Raw genomic sequence first — 18,098 nt, 5'->3', positions numbered from 1 at the left:
AAGAAAACCCAACATGATTTTGAAGGTGCCCGTAGTGTAGTGGATGGAGAAGACAGACAGGAAGACAAATAGTTCCAATACTGCTTGTTAAGTGGCATCTACTAATAATGACACTTAATATAGAACTTACTCTGTAGCAGGCACTGTTCTAAGTGCTCGATATATTAACATGCTTGCTTCCCATAAGAACTCTATGAAGTAGAGCTCTTATCCCAGTATGACAGGTCTGGAGAAGTTGAATCCAAAGTTACAAAGCATGGCAGCTTCTCTGAACATACCAAGTTGGGAGCCCAGAGAGAGGCATGCTGAGTTCTGCCTGCCCTTTAGGGAGTAGGTGTTAATAAATTATCTGTTGAATGAAAAATGGGGGAGATAATTAGTTATTGATAATTTTGTTTCTAGCAACCAAAAATAATTGTGGTAAGGGAAGTGCAGGAACATTACAACTCATGGCATAAGTTATGAATTACTCAATTTCAATAAAACTCAAAGACAAGTTTTACGCATTTAAATGTAGAAATGTCTTGAATTATTAGAAAATTTAGGTGTGTTATTCCTTAGCATTTTGAAGGAGGGACTCACTCTCCTATTGTAAAGCTGTGACTACATATTCATCTCCAATCATCTGCCTATAGGGGAACAGCTGGAAAGTTGGGTTTTTAGTATTTTTTGGATGCAGTTTTTTCATTCACTCCTCAAAAGATACTCTAATCCTGTGAGTGTTGCCAGAGAAGGTGATACGTTTTAATCAAAGGTGTTTTGAAACAGATCTACAATTTTAGTAGGTACCCTAGGGGAAAATAACCCTGGAATATGTTGTTTAGCATCTGGGACTATACTAGTTGCTCAATAAATATTTATAAGTAATTTGTATTTAAGAGCTTCACTCTAGTAATTCGTGTAAACTTTAACTTCACTTGACAATGTAAATCTAACTTGTAAATTTAATTGAAACCATTCAAAAACATGTTTTGGTCTTGGGACTAGTAGGATTTTTTCTTTTTAGTATTTTTTATTTATGTTCTCATACAGTGTTAAAACATACAGATAAGTGAACTATGAGAGCATAGACAGGATATTTTGTATGTTACAAGGAGCATAGAACCCAAATAAATTACCTTAAGAAATTCTTCCTACTTATAATATTTTTAACAACATTTTTTTTAACCATCAAAAAATGCATTGTGTAGGGGCACCTGGGTGGCTCAGGGGTTAACTGTCAGACTTCGGCTCAGGTCACATAGCCTGCTTTGGATCCTGTCTCCGTCTCTCTCTGCCCTTCCCCCACTTGCACTCTCTGTCTCTCAAAAATAAGTAAACATTAAAAAAAATCCATTGGGTTAATAGAAAAGGAGGCCTGTGCATTTTTTTCTTATGCAGCACAAGTGCTAATCATTTTGTTTCATGCTATTGTAAATTTTTCTTTTTCTTTAGAAATTCAAATAATCCTCTCTCTACTATGGTCATACTATTTTTTACTTACCTCTGTTTTGGTATTTATAGTTCATCCAAATGATTTACCGGGCCTGCTTTTCCTTTTAATCCAGAAGGATAGGGAGAAAGAGGAAGAAGAAATTTTACGTGTATTAGATTATTTACTACATGCTTCATACGCTTTTTTAAAATTATTTTCCAAAAGAAATTCAACTTTATTGAGGTATGACTACAAATAAAAGTGTACAATTTTTATTTTATTTCATTTTGTTTTATTTTATTTTGTTTTATTTTATTTTATTTTATTGAGAGAAAAAGAGCGTGAGCTGGGGAGGGGGCAGAGAGAGAGACAGAAAGAGATAGAGGAGTGGGGGAGAATCTTAAGCAGGCTCCACACTGAGCGTGGAGCCCAACAGAGGGCTCAATCCCACAACCCTGGGATCATGACCTGAGCTGGAATGAAGAGTTGGACGCTCAACTGACTGAGCCACCCAGGTGCCCAAAAGTGTATGATTTTTAAAGTGCACATTGTGATAATTTGGCTTTGTATTTTTCTTATTTATTCAACAGTCATTTTGTACAAGGCCAGCCACAGGCTTAGACAGCAGGATAACTGCCTTCTAGCGGCCTGTCTCTGAAGCAAGTCAATAGTTGTGATAAATGCAATGAAAGGGGAATATGTGGTACCAGGGTTGCTCAGTGCAGAAACACCTGACCTTGACATGTAGAGTCAAGGATGACCTCGTAGACCACCCGCTGTGAGGCTGAAAACAGTAGTAGATAACCAGGCAAAGAGGAATTTAAAGAGATGATGAGGGAAAAGTGCTGCAGTGCTGCGGGTAGGAAGGGAAGCAAGTAAAAAGGTCTGGGAGGACGGGGAATAGGAGGGGGAGGAGGGGCAGGGGAGCAGAGTTGGTCTCCCACATTAATGCTTTAACCCCTCTAATGCCCTGGGAGATAAGCATTCTGATCCCCTTTTGCTTCAACATTTTGCTCCAGAAATATTACAACATTTACCCTCTAATTTACCACCACCTAGGGAATGAGGTGTTGGTCATACCAAAGGCAATAATCGAGGCTAAAAAGGGCAAAGTCAAGAACAAGCTGAAATAATTTCAACTGTAGATGCTGATTGGAAAACTCTTCAGCTCATAGGACTAGTACTCATTCCCTGGGTTGATAAAGCAGAGACATTTGTGCCACAGATGGGGAGCCCTGCAGTGATTTGCACGTCTCGATATCATGGCAGCTAATTCACCTTTATGACCTGCCAGCCTCCATTGATTTTGTCTTAACTCTGTCTCCTTTGTGAAATAAACCAGCTTTGTTAATGTTAGATTTCACCTGAATTCCTGGCAACCAGCTTATTTATTTGGGTTCTGCCCTGAGCTTGGTGTGTATTCCCTTCCTTCTCTAAATCAGTGAACCACTCTGGGTCGGCCCATCTGTGTGTGCCACAGGATAGCGGGGCTCAGCAGCGTGCACGTGTAAGGTGGGGTTCAGTAGCGTGCATGTCCGAGATGGTTGTGCAGCCTGGGGGTGGGGGCGTGGGGGGGACACGGGGTGGGGGGACGCCTGCATGAGAGGAAGGAGAGCTTGGAGGGAGGAAGGGAGAGGAAGGAGAGCTTGGAAGGTGGCACATGTGTGTTAGTTTGTTAGGACTGCAGTAACAGAGTGCCACGGACTGGGTGGCAAACAGAAACTCACCGTCCCGACGTCTGGAGGCCCAAAGTCCCAGGCGTTGTCAGGGTTAGATTCTTCCGAGGTCTCTCTCCTGTTTTGTACGCAGCTGTCTTCTCCCTGTGTCTTCATATGGTCTCTCTGTACCTATTGCCGTCTGAATTTCCTCTTCTTACGAGGACACTAGTCGTGTTGGAATAGGGGCCACCTAATGACCTCATTTTAACTTAATTACCTCTTTGGAGACTCTAGCTCCAAATACAGTCATCACTGAGGAACTGGGGGTGAGGACTTCAACTTATGGATTTTGAAGGGACACAGTCCACCTGTAACAGCATGTGACGCCTTTCATATTCTGTTTCTTTGCTGGGAGCATTTCTTTTTGTTTGTTTGTTTTGAGAGACAGAAAGAGGGTGCACGAGCACGCATGTGAGACGGGGAGAGGAAGAGACAGAATCCCAAGCAGGCTCCAAGATGTCAGGGCACAGAGCCCCACTTGGGCCTTGAACTCATGAACCGTGAGATCATGACCTGAGACGAAACCAAGAGTCAGAGGCTTAACTGACTGAGCCACCCAGGCGCCCCTGCGGGGGCTATTTCTACAAAACTCTCTAGCACTCGGTTCACTTGGAGATAGCAACATTTCAAGAGGAGAATAAGGGAAGGAAATCGGTTTTCCTTGCCTTCTTGTAAACACCTTCAGTTTCTCCTCACTATCCCAGTGTTCAGATTCAGAAATTTCTTCCATGTTACATAAACTGACTTCCTCTTCTGTCTCTCCTTTTTCTTTTTTTCTTTTGAATATAAACCAGGACATTTTTATGGGTACCACTGTGGATTCTGCAGGTTTGGCTGGACCGGCCATGATTGCAACGAAAGGAAACCCCTGGTTGTTCGGAAGAATATCCATTCCTTGACTCTTCAGGAGAGAGAGCAGTTCTTGGACGCCTTAGACCTCGCAAAGAACACCACACACCCTGACTATGTGATCACCACACAACACTGGCTCGGCCTCCTGGGGCCCAACGGGACCCAGCCACAGATCGCCAATTCCAGCATTTATGATTTCTTTGTGTGGCTCCATTATTACTCTGTGAGAGATACATTATTAGGTGGGTTTTCCCCTTAGCTTAGGGTATATTCCTATAGGTTTGGGGCTGGGGGTGGGTGGGCGGGAAGTAATCAGGCAGGTGAATTAACAAGAGAACAACCTTTAGGGAAAGGTTAGGCTTATGAAAGTCATCAGATTATCAAAATGCTGCCTGAAGTTGGGATGGAGCAGTTTCTACCAGTACGTTGGCTGACTTTCGAAAACGTTTTCTCCTGGAGTTCGTGTTTTGGGTTCAAAGTCTAAACTCTCCTCTGTGAAGCTATTTCCCCTCAAAGGCAAGAGTTGGTGGAGCGGAGGAGGCAAATTCCTTTTGATTCCAGAAGAAAACATTCTAAATCTGGCCATGGAAGCCCTCTCTGACCTTTTTCTTCAAATTAGAGGAATTAACTGAACATGTGCTAAAGCACATGACGCTTCTCTGTGCAGAATTAGAGTGTGCGGAGAGAGTGTGTTTCATTAAACTCGCATGTGTTAGTCTTTAGACTTTCGGATCATCATCATTCATGGTGCCCATAATATGGTGTACTCCAGCTGGGATTGAGTCAGTGAATGCCGCAGACATCAGTACATTCCAGGGGGGTGTGAATCCATTCTGAGTTCTGCTCGGTGCAGTTCTGAAAGATTGGCTCTACCTATCACCCCCACTTTTGGGGTCCCTGGTTAGGGTCAGGGCACATGAAGACATCAAGTTCACTTTGCATAGTCAGATTCCCATGGGAATTGCCTGTCTTTGGGTTTATCACTGGTTCCCTATTGCTGGATTTTGTGTCATTAGTTTGGGGAATATTAAATTGCGTTCTGAATTGACACACTTAAAAAGGATGATGTAGCCATCATCCGTGACAACCATTCTTTCCTCAGTGTGAGTCCTTTAAAATCTTGCTCTCGGGTAAGCATTTGTCTTTCTTTATCGATAGATAAGGAGGCTCTTCTGGCTATAAACCTGTGTAGTTTTCCTGTCATCACTCTGAGGAATTTTTGCTTTATGAAAGAGTAGTCTCTCTGGAGGGACAGAAGACTGTAATTTCTGGTTGGATCTAGGAAGTAAATTTATATTTGTGTCTGTTCCGCTTTCTGAAGTTATGATAGGCACTTTGAAAAAGAACTAAAGTTAGCTAAAGTTTCTACATAACCACTAAAAGCTGTTATGAAAGACGAAGAAGCATAGAACAGGCAGTAAGGAGGTCATTAAATTGCCTGCAGCTTTTCACGACAATTGGCAGTTCCAGTGGCCAGCCAAATTGGTTTGGATGTATTTCTCTCTCTTCTAGTCTTGGTGACCATGCTTGTCAGCTAGTGGTTTTAACTGATCAATGGCTGAGGCGAAACCCAAAAGAACGGAAAGTTCTTCCCAGTTTCATAAACGCCTGAATTAGGACTAAGTGCAGTTGAAGTTACTTTTCTATTAATTAATCCCTCCCTTATGAATGTGTGCGTTTATAAGGAACAGGTTGATAAATGTCTTTTGAAAACGTATTTCATTGAGGGCTTCGTGGTCTATTCCTTTGGATACCTTTATTTCATCTTAATGAAATGTTGCTTAAAAATTAAATATATGTCAGGGCTCTCAAAGCTGAAAGTGACCTGAATTTCTCTCGATCTCTGTTGACAATCAAACTTCTGAGAGATGAAGGAGAATTTATCCTAAAAGTGTTAGTTGCTTCCGAAATTGTTCTGTTGTTGCTGTTGTTGCTCTCAGAGGGATAAATGATAAAACCAAACAATTTTTTTCAATTAAAACAGCATGGACTTATTGGCTCTGTAGACCCATCCCAATGGGGTAAGGGTTTGACATTTGAACAATTCTATTCCACGATCTTTAGCATGTTTCCCAATTGCTTTAGGACCAGGGCGCCCATACAAGGCCATAGACTTCTCACACCAAGGACCTGCCTTCGTTACCTGGCACCGGTACCATTTGCTGTGGCTGGAAAGGGATCTCCAGGTTGGTCAAAACTATGCATTGGGTACTTTTAATTTTGCATTTGGTCAAGACCCATAACAGTCTTTGCTTTCCATGCTTTCTTGTTGTATTTGATACTATGAGTTAAATAACTAGGCTTGCCCTTTGCTTTTAGCGCCTTATTGGCAACGAGTCCTTTGCTTTGCCCTACTGGAACTTTGCCACTGGAAAGAACGAGTGTGACGTGTGCACAGACCAGCTGTTTGGGGCAGCAAGACAAGATGATCCAACTCTAATTAGCCGGAACTCAAGATTCTCCAGCTGGGAAGTTATCTGTGATAGGTAATGGCATATATACCTGCAATGGAAATACAGAGACCACATTTTCTTGTGTCTGAGAGATGGAGAGGCACTTTATATTTCTATTTCTAATGTGTGTTGAGTTCTGTTTCCGTGTTGCTGAAAATTATTTTCGTGAAGGAGGTAGGATTTTTAAAAATTCTAAGCCCCTTAATAAAAAAAAAATGCAGGTATGGAATTGAATGTGCTTGGTCATAATTTCTAGATCAAGTGTTTTCTTCTTTTTTTTAAATGTTTATTTATTTTGAGAGTGAGAGAAAGAGGGAGAGCACGAGCAGGAGAGAGGCCCAGAGGGAGAGATAGAACCCCAAGCAGGTTCCACACTGTCGGCGCAAAGCCAGATGCGAGGCTCAATCCCACGAACTGTGAGATCATGACCCAGGCCCAAATCAAGAGTCAGATGCTCAACCAACAGAGCCCCCCACCGCAGGTGCCCCAGATCAACTGTTTTAAAATTAGAAGTAGTTTCTGCATTCAGCCAAACATTCTTAAGCACTGATCATATTCCAAGCAGCGAAATAGTACTGGCAATACAAGGATGGATAAAAGAGCTTCCCATTTGACTATGGTTTTATGTTTACAAAGGCAGATCGTGTGTAAACAAATTACAATACAGCGTGAAAAGTATCATGATAGGTATAAGTGGAAAGCCAAGAAGAGAGGCAGGGAAATCCTCTAAGATGCGGAGGCACAGACCTTAAGCACATGTAGGGTGGGGTGGTGAGTGTGTCCTAGGTGGAGGGAACATTATGTATGAAGCTATAGAAGTCTCTGGAAGCAGTCTGGTATGGCTGCACCATCGGGCGATGGTGAGCTGAGAGGGACCAGGGATGGGGCAGGGGAGAATGATCTCTGAAATACTGAAGAACACATAAGCAGATGAGCAACCTGCCACCCATAGGGAACCCTGTCCTCCATGATCCCTTAGATTGGTTCCTTTTCCCTGGCACACATCTCAGGAAAAATTCCCCACAAGGCTCTTCTGCCTTCCTTTACTCATCTGTTTCCTCCAAATCCTCCTGTTTTTAACCAGACTGCTCTAGCTCCCCCGCCCTGTGTCTTTCTCCTGCTCCATGGCATCGAGCTTCCTTGTCAGCGCCCCCAGTGTGGGTGTGCACGTGTCTGCAGGGGTGCAGGTCAAGCTGGCAGGGATCCTGTCTCCTCCATTCTGAGCTTTTCCTGCAGCCCTGTGGAGAGTGCCCTACCACATGCAGGGATGTAAGAAGTGCTTTTTGACATGATGCCATAATCCCATAAAGCCCCATTTCTCATAGCTCCTTGGGGAATTAATAGGTGGTCCAATCAAACACATTTAAGGAATGCTGAGTTACAAAGGTTTTACATTTTAGAACATTTCTGAGACTTTCCTATGGAAGTGTACTCTTAGAGGGAGCCTAAACTCACCCAACTCTGACACACTTACTTCACAGACTGTGTCACAGGCACACACTTGGGAAATGCTGCCTTGGAGGCCTTTCTGCCTTGTTTTTCGGTACTGGCCTCTTTCATCCTCACGTGTGCGCTGATTCTATTCTCACAGACCCAGGACTATCCCCTTACCCATTAAAACCCACACAGAAACATCTTTGATATTTTATCTCCTGCAGTGAAATAATGCTCTACTGGTGGAATTCTAGGCCACAACAAACTTGTAGAGTGTAATCTTTTATGGGTGCGGAACCTTCTCAGCCTCTGTGTTTACCACATAGCTATCCCTGCCATCTTGGAACACTTTCTCATGCAACTTTTTTCTTAATATCTCTCCTCTACCTAGTTTTGTCTGTTTTTACTCCGGTGCCCTTCATTTGCCTTCAGTTTGCCCAAAATGTTCTCCTAGCCTTATGCAGGCATTTCTGCCAACACTAGCTTAGCTGGGTATAAAACAGGTCACCCTGCTCTCTCTTCAGTTACTCATCATTCAAATGCACCTCCTAGGAGGCACCATCTTGCTTATAAATTTTCATACTTTCCAACGGAACGGTACTTTATCTTCATATATATATGCATATTTTATGCATCTGGTTTTTTGAAACTCTTTAATCCGTAATTACTTTTGGAGATAGTACTTTTACCACATATTTTTGACCCTTGTAAGGTAACTATAATAAGATTTTATTATGACTAAGTTTTTGCTTGGTTTGCTTGGCCCAAAGTTATGATAGTAGCCACAAATTAAAACATACTATTTTCACTCTCCTTACAACCCTTAGCCTAGATGATTATAACCGCCGGGTCACCCTGTGTAACGGAACCTCCGAAGGTCTGTTGAGAAGAAATCAAGTGGGAAGAAACAGTGAGAAATTGCCAACTTTAAAAGATGTGCAAGACTGTCTGTCTCTCAAGAAGTTTGACAATCCCCCTTTCTTCCAGAACTCTACCTTCAGCTTCAGGTTGGTGCTCTGAGCTCTGTTAGACTGGCAGTTTACAATATTTTAGATTTTCATGCCTGTGGTTGTAATGAACTGGAAGGAAATCCAGTGTTGGGAGTCATTTACAAAGCTAAGTAAGGGCTTGATGAGCAAGGATAACAAGGAGCCACTGTTAGGAAACTCATCATCCACCCACTCTAATGGGTAGTGTGGTTTTAATATCTTCTAACTTAGCTATTCAAAACCATCTTTTGTATTTCTAATTATGGCACATATATAAGCACTGTCTTCAGAACCAGGGTACTTCATTAAATATAGTATTTAAAAACATTTGCTCGTGCTCTTTCTTTTTCTTTTCTTTTAAATTTATCAGCCATAGACCATAACAGTGAGGTCTAAGATCTCCGAGGAGTATTACAGACTAAATTCAACTCAAATTATAGCACAGCAATGACATTACAATACTTGAAATTTAAAGGCCAACTAATAATTCTCTCCCTCTAAAAAGACTTTAAGAATTGTAAGGAATAAGTACGGATGTAAATAAGATTTTAAACAAAGATGAATGGGGCTCCAAAAAGGCACGGTGGATAGATTCATGGTCTTCCAAACCAGGGTCTCTCTAACTGTGTGTAAATTATACGACCAATGTGTTATTTGGGGCTGGACAGGAGTAAACTGAATGTAAATGCAGAGGCTGTGCTAAGTGCAGCAGAGCTCAGAGTCTGCGTTGGCATTAGACACAGACCTCAAGTAGTGTCCAAGGTCATGTAAAGGCTGACACCTAAGACGGTTTGAGAAGGAGTATGCATTCATTTTTTTTCCTGTAGTAAACATGCTGTTGAAATGGAGTGTAATCTTTATAGATTTGAGTTAAAGGAGTGGTTATCAAGGTGTGGTGCCTAGACCACCATAACGGGCATCATTTGGGAGCTGGTTGGAAAGACAGATTGTGAAACCCAGCCCACACCAACTGAACCAGAAACTCTGAAAGTGGGGCACGAAATATGTGTTTTTCTTCAGTGATTCCCATGTACGCTTAAATCTGAGGATCCTTGAGTTAGGATGAAGACAATTTGAATTTCCTACAAAATGGGGAGGGGAAAAAGACAAGGGTAAGAAAAATTTGGAGATATGTTTTGAAGACTGAATATAACTGATCACAGACCATGAATCTATCCATCATGCCTTTTTGAAGCCCTATTCATCTTTGTTTAAAATATGATTTACATCCATACTTATTTCTCATTCTCAAGCCAGAGGTCTGTTTAGTTGAGAAATGGGAATATAAGATTTTATATTAATTCAAAAAATATTTCTGATCACTGGCCATGTGCTGGGCATGGTATTGATCCCTGGCAATAAAAATCACAAGAAAACACAGTCTGTGTCTTCTAAGAGTCCATAGCCTGGCATGGGAGACAGATATGAAGGTAAAAATTGGTCATACGGTACATATAAAAGAGGTGTAATCCCACTACTGAGCAGTGCAGTAGTAGCAGTGATCAAGAGTTCCCTCCCCTTATTAAGATCATTATTAAAGGTTGGGACGAAGTTGCAGTTAATGAGCTGTGACAGAGCTTCCCCTTTCCCTGCCCCATCTCAAGTTAGAAGACTATTATTTAGGTTGGAAACGATAAAAAGAGACCTTTGTCAATCGTGACTCTCGTTGCTGACATATTGATTTCTCTCAGGAATGCCCTGGAAGGGTTTGATAAAGCAAACGGGATCCTGGACTCTCAAATGATGAGCCTGCATAACTTGGTTCATTCCTTCTTGAACGGGACAAGCGCTTTGCCACACTCTGCTGCCAATGATCCCATTTTTGTGGTATGTTCAAAGGCTCAGAATAGATGGAAAATTTTCTAGATAATACGTTGGATGTATTTGCTTTTCAGAAAGATTAAGGTTTCGTGTGTATGTGTGTGTGTGTTTTCTCTGTGTGAACATTGGGATGTATTCATATGTGAATTCATTTTACTCTACACCACACAGGTGGTTATATGGCATTTAAAGTCTCCTCTTTAGAAACCCATGCTTTAGAGATGATTAGCTTTGGAATGACCCCAGACAGGAGTTTATAGTGCAGAGGTGGATTCATAAGTTAGCATAATGATATTATAAATCATATCACAATTTAGCATAATTTATATAATAAATTAGTAACATGGAAATAATTTTTCAATGATCAGATGAGTGGTGTTGAAGATGAATGGTGGGACCACCATGACCCTTGCATGGAACCCAACCACTTGGCAACTTCGGAGCAGCACACAAGTCCACGGCCCTGTTTGGCATTTGGTCCTAGGCCCCCTGATTTTGCAAAGCATTCTGCCTATAAATGAGCTGCTCCTTTTTTTTTAAAACTATTCGGTTTTTTTTTAATGTTTATTTTATTATTTTTGAGACAGAGAGAGACAGAGCATGAATGGGGGAGGGGCAGAGAGAGAGGGAGACACAGAATCGGAAGCAGGCTCCAGGCTCTGAGCCATCGGCCCAGAGCCGACGCGGGGCTCAAACTCACGGGCCGCGAGATCGTGACCTGAGCTGAAGTCGGACGCTTAACCCACTGAGCCACCCAGGCGCCCCTCCCAACAATTTTTAGTAATTGAGAGAGCAGTGGCAGTCGCTCGTATTAGCCAGGAAAGGGCTAAAGTTCATGTTAGGTATTTTGCGGTTTGGACACTGTTCACTTTTGTCTGCACTCCGACACTGGTGCAGAATTGCCTTGGTTTTGTCCTGATCCATCACGGAGGGTCACAGGGTGACTTTGTCTGATGTTGATGTCCCATGATTGTTCTACCTTCGGCAGAACACCCGGGCCTCCCTGATAGTGCCAGGTCAGCTCAGGTTGTCCAGAGGCTGCTTTTCCGCCCCTCAAGTACAGCTTGCCAGCGTTGGTGTAGAAGCTTTAGACATCTTACACATTTGTATCTCAGCTGCTGAACCCCTAAAGCAGTGTCTCTGCTTTACAGATACTTAACTGACCATCTACTATTTTAACCCCGTCTTCAGGGTTGTGTGTCCTGGAGAGAGAGTTTCTAAGCAATTAGAAGAAGAAATTTCACCACCATTCCTTTTTTATTTTGCCAGTGCTTTGAATTTAAACTCTTATCTAGTATAGATTGTATGTTGTAGCAATAACTTTATGTTATTTTTTTCCTAGAGTTTTTCTCACCTTAGTATTAATCTTAACAATGGGTCTTAGTCAGCTCAGGTTGCTGAGTTCTGGAGGCTGAAAGTTCAAGTTCAAGGTGCTGAATGATTTGGTTCCTGGTGAAAGCTCTCTTCCTGGCTTATAGACCACTGCCTTTTGGTGATGTGTACTTAAGTGGAAAGAGAGGCAGTGAGCTCTCTAGTGTTTCTTCTTATAGGAACACCAGTCCCATCCTCTCAGGGCCCCACACATACGACCTTATTTAACGCTAATTACCTGTTTATCGGTCCCATCTCTGAATACACATTGGGGGTTAGAGCTTCAACGTATGAATTTGAGGGGGCCGTAATTCAGTCCATATCACAGTGTATCCTGAAACCATCAGTTGATAGCAGTTTGTTTTTCTGGACTCCTGGAAGGCCACATGGCATAGTCAAAAGAACAATGGATTGTAAGTCAAGTAAGTTGTCTTTAGTCCTGAATTGTGCAACCCTGGGAGTCTTACTGAATTATATGGAGCACTCTGCAAAGTGCAGGTCACGGGGCTCGATCCGGTGTCGGAGGAGGGTGTGCTCATTAATGCAACACTTAATAGATTAGAATAATATGAAGCTGCTTTAGAAACTGCCAAGTACAACACAACAGTTATCGTAAAATAACAATGTGTTTCATGGTTGTTTCTGGGAAAGAATTAGAGAACTATATGTTGGCTTTGAATTGCTAAACCTTAATTAAGGTTTTTTATCTTGTTCTCCAGAGCAGACAGTTGTGCCCTAAGGCAATTTTACTGACAAGCACAAAGTCAGAGTTATTTCAGAGGTGATTTATTATTTTTACTCCACCCAAGGTACAAAAAAAAAAAGGAGATATGAAGGAGGGTAAAGGTATAGCTCACAATGCTCTAAGCTTGCATGATGGTGTGAGGGTCTAGATAGCTTTCTGGCTCCCGGATGGATGAACTCCTGGCAACGGTGAGTTATAGGAGATCTGGATACAGAGCAGTGGATGGAGCTGTTTCTTTTCCCCAAAAAGCGTTTCTGCCCTCATATTTGTGTGTAGGAAAACACGAAGGGGTCATCAGAAATGTGGACTCTTAGTCCCAACCTCCAGCAAGGTGGGGGCTTCTGTTTAAAGCCTCCACAGCTGTCTTCGCTCTTCTGTAGGATGCTTGCCTCATTCATGGGTTCTGACTTGATATTTCACATCATTTTTCCGGCTCTTGTCTCAGCCATCAGCCTATGCCAAGGAGTTCTTGTGTCTCCCTTCTCTGGTATATAACTTCACATCTCGTTACCGATACTGTATTTCTCTAAATAAGATTTTATAGAGCATACGTTTTCAACAGTATAATGCATACACACTGTCCCTATTCATGAGGAAAAATGCGACACCACTCCTTACCCAGTACTCCAAAATGTTAGGGGGAGAACGGCAGAATCTTCTGACTGATTACGGATTATACACCCCCACATGACCTTTCTCTCCTAGTAAAGGAAATAAAGGCGATGCTGGTAATTTGCTTTTCAGCATCCTAAGTTTCAAGGATTGTTACCTCTTATCTCCTTCTTTGGAGGATGCCTAGTAAGCATGTAGGGCTTCACTCACTTTTCTGTGAATAGCCCTATCGATAGCACATGTTTTAGGGTTTGCAGGCCAAATGATCTCTGTTGTAACTACTTCACCCTGCCACTGTAGTGTGAAAGCAGCCATAGACAGTACGTGAACGAGTGTGGTGTTCTAATAGAACTTTATTTAAAAAACAGGTGGTGAACTTCGTTTGGCCTACAGGCTTTTAGTTCACCAACTCCTGCTCTAAGGAATTAAATGTCCCTTCTCTGTAGGACTATCTCCTTAGTCTGTTTCATTCCTGCTCTAGCTGGGAGCTCACATTATGGCTTTATGGATGAGGAATTCTAATTCTGTGACTTACATGTGGCTCAAAGTTACTAGATGTTTAATCATCCTTATCTTCATTACTTTTACTACCTTTAATATTTAAAATTCTGTTTTTCTTTGGTATCTGTTGTCATGTGCATGTAAATAGACAGAAAGCCAAAGCCTCTCTTTGCAGGCACGGAAGGAATAATGTTTGGGCATGAGTTCCAGAACTCACAGTTTCTTTAGGCTACTTACCTAGGGTTTCATGTTGAAGCCAATTCAGCCTTAAGTAATTTTTTCACATATTGAAATCCAGGTTAAAGCATTTCAATTAAAAGAGTGATAGCTTCTAGAATTTCAAATTCATGAGGCAATTTATGCAAATATATTGCATACCACACTTATTAAAATTATTTTCATGAAATCTCTTCAAGCAAGAGAGGTACAAAGTTGTATGTGATCACAATAAAGAGTAAAAGATATAATGTTAAAATACAGGAAAAAACTCTGAACCAGTCTCTGAAGTTCTAATAATTCATAAGGTAATTGACGGAAATGCACACATTTATCATGGAAAATAAGATTAGGTCACGGAAATGCTAAGTAGTGCTGTCTTCAATACTGAATTTAGATATTATCTAAGCGGCGGGGTGGGGAGGGAGGAAATCCAATAGACCCTAAAGTTAAGTAGCTGAGTTACTTGCCAAGAAAGAAACTATGTCAGAGACTTAACGTTTTCTTCCCAATTTCAAAGCTATTATTCGTAGGGCTGCATTTGGATGTTCTCCTTTTAGAAAGGTACATTTGGCAAGCACTAATACTTTCAATTTCAAGTGGCTGGGGGATTCATAGGTTGCACATACAATACTCACTGCACAGCTCATGTGTTTGTCACCTTATACACTGAAAATTCTACAGGGGATAAGATGTATAAGTAGTCTTATCACCATTTGCGTTTCTTAACAGTGAGTAATGGTTGCGTAAGATAGCTCCATTAATTTAGGAATATAAAGCAAGAAAAGAGAAAATGAGTTTCCCCAAACAAAAATCTAATGGACCGCATGAAGTTAATTCCCTTATTAATGGGTCATTAATTAGGTCATCATGACCTAATTAATAGGTCATAACAAGTATGAAATGTTTCTAAGTTAGTATGCGTTTAGTTAAAAATTTAATTTAATTTTTTATTTTTATTAAAAATGTTTAATGTTTATTTATTCTTTAAGAGAAACAGCAAGCAGGAGCAAGGTCGGGGGAGAGAGAGAGAAGGGGACAGATGAACCAAAGCAGGCTCTGCGCTGACAGCACAGAGCCCGATGCAGGGCTCGAACTCACCAACTGTGAGATGATGACCTGAGCCAAAGGCAGATGCCTAACTGCCCGACTGACTGAGCCACCTAGGTGCCCCTAGTTAAAAATTTTAAAAAGATGTATATAGGACATTTTGCTTCTCTCTTCCCAAGAGTGAAGCACTTAAAAATGGATCCATTTAATTTATCTTTCTTATGAAAGAAAAATCATAATTAGGCTAATACCTTGAGTATTTAAATTATTGTTGTTTTATGTCAACTTAAAATTTTTTTTTTTAATTTTTGTTTTCAACGTTTATTTATTTTTGGGACAGAGAGAGACAGCGCATGAACGGGGGAGGGGCAGAGAGAGAGGGAGACACAGAATGGGAAACAGGCTCCGGGCTCTGAGCTGTCAGCACAGAGCCCGACGCGGGGCTCAAACTCACGGACCGCGAGATCGTGACCTGGCTGAAGTCGGACGCCTAACCGACTGCGCCACCCAGGCGCCCCAACTTTAAATTTTTTAATAGCTTATGATTCCTAATGATTTATAGTTACAGAAATATTGGCAAAAAAGTTTTTACATGTCCATAATTCCATCTCAATTTTCTGCTTATTTCCTCTCATAGTCTATGTTTGCACAATTGCAGCTATCATGCACACATTTTAGGTTGTTACATAGTTTCCTAAATGTTTTCATTTAAAAATTTAAAAATAGATAATACTCATAAGAGGTTCAAATATAAAAGACATGAAATGAAATGAAGTCTCTCTAGGCTATCCATTATCATTTTTTCCTATTCTTCCAGATATATTTTATGAATATACAAATATGTTATCTGAATGGTAGCATACTATAAACATTCTGTGAATTCATTTTTTTGTGTTTTTTTTTCCTTTCCTTTTCATTTTTTATACTTATTCTAAATTTTTCTGTATCCATTTATGAAGGGCATTCTCATTCCTTTTTTATGACTCTATTGTATTCTACAGTGCAGATTTATCCTGAAATTTTTCACCAGCTTTTTATCGATGGGCATGTAGGTGGTTTCTAGTCTCTTGCTTTGCAAGCAATGCTACAGTGCATGAGCATGTAGGGTAAGTGAGAACAGAATTGCTAGGTCAAAGATTAAATAAGTGTATTTGAGGGGTGCTTGGGTGGCTCAGTCGGTTAAGCGTCCGACTTCGGCTCAGGTCATGATCTCACAGTTCATGGGTTCAAGCCCCACGTCAGTCTCTGTGCTGACCGCTCAGAGCCAGGAGTCTGCTTCAGATTCTGTGTCTGCCTCTCTCTCTGCCCCTGCCCCGCTCACACTCTGTCTCTCTCTGCCTCTCAAAAATAAATAAATGTAATAAAAAATAAAAAAAAAATAAGTGTATTTGAAAGGTGACTAGATATTGCCAAATGACCCTCCTTAAGGTTGGATAATTTTCCCTCCAACCAGCTATGCAGCAGAGTAGCAGTTCCCCAACTCTCTCTCATTAATCCAGTGTGCTATTCCACTTTTTCATCTTTGCTAATGGGATAGGTGAAAATGGCATTTCAGTGAGCTTTAATTTGCATAATGAAGTTCAGAATCTTTTCATGAATTTACGTTCCCTTTTGTGATCTATCTGTTCTTGTAGGATAATGACTTTTGGAAAGACAAAAAAGAACAACTAAAGGTTCATAAGAGAATTAGTGAAAGCGATCTGTTCTCTATGTAAGTCAGTAACAAAATACCACATCTTCTTCTGACATTTTAGTTGTCCCATAAATCGAATTCTCTGTTCATACAAAAATGTAGTTTCCAGGTTTCACTAGGGTTTGGGAAGTCACTTTGATCATTGACACCACACCCAACGTCTAGAACAGTACCTGGCACTAAGTTGGTGCTTGGTACGTTTTGTTAGGAGACTGTTTACATTGCTAAGCATCTGTTAATGTGCCAGTCTCTATAGTAGGCATCATGCAAACACAATCTCTAACTACACAAAACTGCGTGTACTAGACTGCCCTCCTCATGTTAAATATGGGGAAAACGAAGGTCAGAGAGGCTAAAAAAATGTGTACAAGAGTGTATGAACCAGTAAGTGGCTGAACAGAGATCTTTAGATAAGTTTCCTACTCAAAAATTTCCCCAAGTTCAAGGAAAAATGAGATAAAAACAGAGAAGGAGGCAGACCATAGAGATGCTTAAATATAGAGACCAAACTGAGGGTTGCTGGAGGGGTGTTGGGTGGGGGCAGGACTAAATCGGGGATGGGCATTGAGGAGGGCACTTGTCAGGATGAGACTGGGTGTCATATGTCATGATGAATCACTAAATTCTCCTGAGACCATTATGACGTATTTGTTACCTAGCTTGGATTTAAATAAAATTTAAAAAATGCTATAGAAAAGAAAAAAAATTTCCCCGTGTTGAGTCTTCTAGCTACAATCTGCTTTTTGTCAGTTTAGACAATCTTAATTTAATCCTTTCACAATAGCTTTTATTATAGCTGAGGAAATTTAGTCCTGTTAGATCATGTTAATAGGAATTAACACTAATTGGTGAAAGGCAAGTTTGAATAATTTCGCTTGGCTTTTGAAAAGAGAGGGCATTGGTTTTATCATGATTAAATGTTCCAGTTTTTAAAATGCTACATTTATTTATACAATACATGTATTTTTAAACGTCTCAGATAAAGTCACTAATTCGTAAGTAGTGTAACATCTTGGTGAGTTTTATGAGAGCCGAGGTATTGGTGGCTGGCCATCCACTTGAGCTGGGCCTCCCAGGGTGGCAGGATTTCTATTCGCTCAGTCTGGGAGATAGTTTGGCTTTGGAACTTGGCAGGAGCTAAAAGGTACCTGAAGAAATTCCTTTCAACTCTATACTTTATACGGATAAACCCATGCTCTATTGAGAACTCAACCTATACTGAGAAATGA

At 41.0% G+C, this 18,098-nt stretch overlaps 1 protein-coding gene across 1 annotated transcript in view; it reads left to right on the top strand.

Annotated features, from left to right (window-relative positions):
- The window catches only part of DCT (dopachrome tautomerase), a 35,344-nt gene that overhangs the window by 5,652 nt on the left and 11,594 nt on the right, over positions 1-18,098 (top strand). Inside the window, exons 2-6 of the mRNA XM_003980474.6 lie at positions 3,927-4,226; positions 6,070-6,170; positions 6,304-6,470; positions 8,699-8,878; positions 10,552-10,687. Coding sequence (XP_003980523.4) covers positions 3,927-4,226; positions 6,070-6,170; positions 6,304-6,470; positions 8,699-8,878; positions 10,552-10,687 — 884 coding nt within the window. The remainder of the gene's footprint in view (positions 1-3,926; positions 4,227-6,069; positions 6,171-6,303; positions 6,471-8,698; positions 8,879-10,551; positions 10,688-18,098) is intronic.

Source organism: Felis catus, chromosome A1 (genome assembly GCF_018350175.1).
Source record: "Felis catus isolate Fca126 chromosome A1, F.catus_Fca126_mat1.0, whole genome shotgun sequence".
NCBI lineage: Eukaryota > Metazoa > Chordata > Mammalia > Carnivora > Felidae > Felis > Felis catus.
The sequence above is the reverse complement of the archived record's forward strand: the minus strand, read 5'-3'. Positions and strand labels throughout refer to the sequence as shown.